General features: G+C 58.1%; 1 protein-coding gene across 1 annotated transcript in view; it reads left to right on the top strand.

The window, feature by feature from the left end:
* The first annotated feature begins 632 nt into the window (after positions 1 to 632).
* LOC103589948 (chromosome unknown open reading frame, human C8orf74) overlaps positions 633 to 5,961 on the top strand; it is a 22,294-nt gene continuing 16,965 nt past the window's right edge. The window contains exons 1-2 of the mRNA XM_008572045.1: positions 633 to 701; positions 1,777 to 1,969. Coding sequence (XP_008570267.1) covers positions 654 to 701; positions 1,777 to 1,969 — 241 coding nt within the window. The 5' untranslated portion in view covers positions 633 to 653. The remainder of the gene's footprint in view (positions 702 to 1,776; positions 1,970 to 5,961) is intronic.

Here is a 5,961-nt window from a genome sequence, read left to right as displayed (position 1 = left end):
ATAGATGATGGCTACGGATAGACAGAGATAGATAATAGATACGTAGATGATAGATGGATTGGAGGGATGGATGGATGGATAGATGATAGACAGACAGACAGATGGGTAGGTAATTAACACATTGACTTCAGGATCTCAGGTGATCACGTGGGCGGGTAAGTCCAAGATCTGTAGGGCTCTCTGGCAGGCTAAACCCTCAAGCAGGAGTTGGTTCTGCAGTCTGGAGGCAGAATCTCTTCTTTTTCAGGAAACCTCAGTTCTTCTCTTAAAGTCTTTACGACTGGATGAGGCGTCGGGGGGACAGCAAGGGAGCACGTGGACACCGAGCTTCCCAGGAGACCAGTCCTGACACGTGGAAGGCGGCGAGGGTGTCTCGAGTTAGAAGCGTGTGCAGAATGAGGGGGCCAAGCTCTCACGTCCTGAGGGAGACCAGGTTGAGGGGGAGAGGGCAGCGACGGAGGAAAGAGACCAGGCCCCCGAGCAGATGCAGGGGCCAAGACCCACGCACAGCTGGAGAGGAGGAGGAAAGAAGCCCAACCAGCATGGCAGGCAAAGCGGGCCCTCGTGACCTAACAAAGCCGGCCCCCGCCCCAGGGTTCCGGGGACTCGGAGTCAGTCCTGGCTGGGTCTCCTGGTGACTGGACACAGGGGCCATGGCACTCCTAACACCCCAGGGAGTAAAAGAAGTCTTCCAATGTCAGGTGAAGGGGGAATACGTGGCTTCTAAAAGGACTTCTGCTCGGCTTAGTCTAAGGGCAAGGCGTGTGGCTTGTGGACGGTGCCCCTTCAGGTGGACATGCTGGACACCCACCGTGCCTCAGCACACCAGCTCTGAGCCCACACGGGGTGTGTGGCCCGAGTTCCAGGCCAAGGCTGAGCAGCCCCTGGAGCTGGCGGGGTGTGTTTCAGGCCCATAGTGACAGCCCCGGAGGTGGCAGAGCCTGTCTGTAAGGAACAGGGAACCCCGGGAATTGTGTGCCAATGTGTGTGTGGAGTATGGTCGGGAAGGGCTGCAGGGCAGGGCCGCTGGGTCAGGCAGAAGAGCTGTGGTGGCAAAGCAGAAGTCCCTGGGGGTGAGGACAGGGCTCTGGGCGTCCCTCTGTCACCAAGTCTGCCATTGGTCCCCCAGCTAGAGCCTCCCAGGGGGGCAGCACTGCTGTGTGTGGTGGGTCTGCACATCACCCCACACCTTTTCTTACCTTCCCCATAAGTAGCGCTTGCTTCTGTACATCTGTCAGTGACCTTTCTGGAAGGGCCAGGGGAACTCTCAAGTAAAATCGGTTCTTACCTATCGATGGGGAAAATAGGTACCCCAGCCAGTCTTCTCCTCTTGGCCTGCCAGAGTGCTTAACTTTTCACCAAGAACAACTCCTTCTTTTTGCTTCTCCATCAGTCATTTACACTTTAGTGTATTCATTATCAGATTAGTACCCCCGGGGCAGCTATTTCAGAGCTGGCTCTGGGAGAAGTCAGATTTTGTTTTAGGGAAGAAGGAGGGACCACAGTTCAGAACTTGGGGCCTGCTGGAGGCATGCACAGCTGGGCTGCAGGGGCCGGCGCGAGACTCCCGGAGGAAGGAGTGCTGCAAAGAAGAGCAAGTTCCCAGAAGGTGGAGAGAGCTGTCTAGAAACCAAAGTGTAGCTCTCCCCAGCCGTGCCCGCGTTCCCGGTTACTCATTAGGGCTCTGGAGCGCTGGCGTGGCCCAGCGGTGCTTTGCCCAGTCACAAGGGCCCTGTGACTCCTCACCCTCCCCGCCCCTCATATCATGCCCTGCAGAAGCCAGAAGGCCGGGAGTGTCTGCGGAGACTTCTGAGCTGGGAAGAGTTTGATGAACTGAGAGACACCCGCAGAAGCATCCTGCTGGACACCCTCTATGACAGCGTCATCTTTGCGGTGGGCAAAGGCTTCCCGTGGGTGGAGGTGGTCCAGGTGGTCAAGTTCACGGAAGAGCTGCTCAAGGAAACCAAAGGTACTGGGCATCCAGGGTGAGAGTCGGTGAGGCTGGACCCCTGCGGTCCACTGCTGTGGAGCCCGGGAGGAGCCAGGGCCCCTTCCTTCCTCTTCCTGGCATTTAGTCTCATTGCCTGCTGGAAATGAGGGCCCGGTCTGGGCTTCCCGAATGCCCTGGTGAGTCCCTTTGCCGGTCTTCCCGGCTGCGAATCTGGTACCACTCCAAGCTGTTCCCAGGCAGCCAGGGTGTTTGTTTTTGTTTTGGTTTGGTTTTGCTTAACGTAAATCAAACGTGTCACTCCCCTGCTTAAAGCCCTTCTTGGACTTTCCATGGCAGCCCCAAAAGGCTGCAAATTGTTGCCAGTATCAGGTTTTGCTCTGCCGAATGTCTCGGGAATCCTTTGCAAGCTGGGGTTGCTGGAGCAGGAAAGGGCGGTGCGGTCAAGTGACTGCAGAGACGCAGCGTCTCTCCCACCCCCGCCCTGCACTGCGCTCTCGTGGGAAAGGCACCGCCTGGCACGAGGGGACGTGGTCATGTCTGTCCACCTCTTGGGCTGTGAAATGGAGATTCGTTCACTAAGCAAATATACCGCAGCAATACTTAACTGAGCCAAGACTCATCAATAGGTGCCGAAACGAGTGGGTGAGTGTGTGGTGGGAGACGGGGAGGTTTACACACTTTCTGAGAACCTCCCGCACGACGTCCCCACTGCTGACAGAGGGAAAGACAAAGGGAAAGACAAATACCCTTACAGCGAAGGGGCTGACTGACCCCTCCTTAATCAAGGGAGCCGAGTGGACGTCACCAGTAATGGAGAATCAGAAGCTGCCAGGCAGGAGCGAGAAGCAGCCAGCTTCCTTCCGTGGCGGGTCCCACAGAGACAGCCTGAGTCCGGTCAGGAGAACACCAGGAGCATGGCTCACAGTCACCCTCCTGTGAGCTCCGAGCACCCTCCACTGCTGACAGAGGGAAAGACAAAGGGAAAGACAAATACCCTTACAGCGAAGGGGCTGACAGACCCCTCCTTAATCAAGGGAGCCGAGTGGACGTCACCAGTAATGGAGAATCAGAAGCTGCCAGGCAGCAGCGAGAAGCAGCCAGCTTCCTTCCGTGGCGGGTCCCACAGAGACAGCCTGAGTCTGGTCAGGAGAACACCAGGAGCATGGCTCACAGTCACCCTCCTGTGAGCTCCGAGCACCCCGAGGGCATGAGAGCCCAGGGAAGACGGAGCAGCCTCTCCAGGCTGAAAGAGGCTAAGGAGACGGGGCCACTGGGCGTGGCGTCTCTTTCTGTGACAAAAGTTATTGGGAGAAGAGAGGCCAGAGCGAGGTCTGGGGATGGGATGTCATGACGTGTCAGGGTGAGCCCGATTCTGATGGCCGTGGTTAGGGATGGGATGGCCGTGGTTAGGGATGGCCGTGGTTAGGGATGGCCGTGGTTAGGAATGGCCGTGGTTAGGGACGGCGCTTTAGGAGACGCACAGGAAAGGGTCTGGGTGGGGGGCGGGGTCACGTGAGCCACTTGTTCTTAGTAGACTGGGAAATCTTTCTACTATTTTTGCGATTTTTCTGTACTTATTTTATTTTTGAAATCATTTCCAGGAAAAAGTATGATAAGGTTTTTTTAAAATGTGTGGCACATTGGAGGTCCTCTTCTGGCTCTTGTCGTGATCTCAGCAGCTGCCAAGCACACAGGCTGCCGGATGTCCCTGTCCCCAGCTCACAGTGCCACTGTCCTGAGGCAGTGTCCCGATCCCCGATGCACCCCCAGTCCTGTTGGCAGCACCTCCATGTCCTTCCGATCTCACCACTTCTCAGCACCCCACGGACACCGCCCTTTCCACCCCCATCTCTCAACCTGTCTGCTCTCGAATCTCGCATCCTGCAGCCCGTTCACCAAAGCACAGGGCGATCTTCCAGACACACAGGAAACCCCACTGCTCCTCTGCCTGAAGCCATCCAGTGTTCCCACCGCAAACCCTTGGCACACTTGGGTCTGCCTTTTCAAATCTCTTGCTCCACCTACTCCCTGTCCACTCCTCTGCTCCAGCCCGAGTCCCGCCACCCCCAACAGCCCAGGCTGAAGCCTTGAGCAAGACATGGCGTTGCTCAGGGGTTGGATCCAGAGACCCTCGGGACATTTCATCCCACCCCTGCCACCCCCACCCCACGGACCAGGATCTTCTTGGCCTCCGTCTGGGTCCTGCCTCTCTGCTGCTCACGGCCCCACGCGGTAGCAGGCCCGCTGTCTGAGTTCTGTGCGGCTCGGGGCCAGAACCAGCACCGGGGAGGGGGAAGGAGGACGCAGCCCCAAGCGGGTGGGGGCTCGGATGCTTCCAGGTTTCCAGCAGAGCCTTGCATAGGCTGGGCCCTTGGAAAGCAGTCGGTGATGATGCCAGGGCCACTTCAGATGGGGGAGATGAAGTCACCCTGGGCATGGTGTACCTTGCTACACAGCACAGCTATGTCTCGAGGACTTCCCAGACCTTACAGTTGGAAGGAGATGTGGCGGGAAGAAAGCTTCTCTCCTCCTACCGCAGGGAGCCCCTTACCATGCCAAGGGGGCTCATGCAGCCCCTGCGGGCACCCTCAGCCAGTTCATTCCTCTGTATGACCACACCCATGATTGGCCAGTTCTTCCTTGTGTCTCGCCTATGCCTGCCCTGTGCACCTGTCCCAAGGCTGTCCACTAGAAGCAGGGAGCAGGCCCTGCGGACATCTGCTGGGCTTTGTATAGTGTGACCGTCCTTACGTTTGCACCAGACATCCCAGTACCGTTCATCATTCTCAGTATTGCGTCGTTCCGTGAATCCCATCTCCCACCTCCCATCATTGTGCCCCATCTTGCTGCCTCCTCCAGACTTACTTGTGTTTGTCAATGTCATTCTTAAAATACGGCATCCAGATCCAAATGAGACACAGCCTATGACTTGATCGGTAGGGTGATCGGGAACGCTATCGCCTCCCCTGTCCTGCTCATGAGCTCCTGTGTATACGGGCCTGGGTGCATGTCCTGTATCTATCAGCATCGGGTACAGTGATTCATGTCGGGCTGAGGTCCACTGACATAGCCTTTCCCATCCTACCCTTATGGGAGGGTGACTTGGGGCCCAGAAGCAAGGTTGAAACTCCAGCTTGGCCCTGAGGGCAGTGGACACTGCCTGGGCCCCTGTCCTCAGGTGCCAGCACTGCCCCGTTGACCCTGCATTGCAGAGAGGGGGCCAGGAGATGGGCTTGGGGTGGGGGTCCTGGCGCTTTGGCCAGAGGAAAGTCTAGGAAGAAAAACAAACTGCAGACTTGGGGGGTGGAGGCAGGGCCCAGGGCAGAGGTGAGACAAATGAGACTGTCCCACTGCAAGAGCCGAGTCCTGGGAGCGGTGCCTGGCTGGCTGCAGCTTGTGGGCATGAACAGCGAGAGTGGCCAGAGGACCCTCCTGCAGCCAGGTCCCCGCCCCTCGGCCCACCGTGGTGCCCTTCAGCATGACACTCCTGAAGACAGGAGGCCGGCCTAGAGGGTGTCCTCCTCTGCAGCATGTCCACACTGCCCCTCGTGGGGACACGCGTGAGAGCGTGAGCAAGCTGAGCCATGCTCAAAGCACAGGGTGGCCTCTACTGAGCCCTCCCCAGGGTCTGGTCTCCCCCTCGCTCCAACACCCTCCCTGCAGGCAGCTCCAGGCGCGGCTGCACCTGCAGTGTTTCTGGATGCTTGGCTGGAATCCTTTGTCTGCCATCTCCCAGCTGTGTGACCTCGGGGGTTCCCTCAACCTCTCTGGCTTCACATCGCCTACCGGAAGTGAGGACGAGAGCAGCACCTGGCAGAGTAGTTGTGTTTGTTTGTGAGACGGATGCACAGGAGGCTCTGTGCCTGTGTGGTGGAGGTGGCCTCGTGTCGCAGCCACTCCCGGGGGTCTCAGGGCCTCTCCAGGGCTCGGCCTTCCATCCAGAGCTTTAGGTCTGCCTGACCAGCCCTACATCTGCAGCTGGAGGTGGCCCGTCAGCCCCGGCTGGGATA

The sequence above is a fragment of the Galeopterus variegatus genome, unplaced genomic scaffold, assembly GCF_000696425.1.
Source record: "Galeopterus variegatus unplaced genomic scaffold, G_variegatus-3.0.2 Scaffold748, whole genome shotgun sequence".
Classification (NCBI taxonomy): Eukaryota; Metazoa; Chordata; class Mammalia; order Dermoptera; family Cynocephalidae; genus Galeopterus; species Galeopterus variegatus.
The sequence above is the reverse complement of the archived record's forward strand: the minus strand, read 5'-3'. Positions and strand labels throughout refer to the sequence as shown.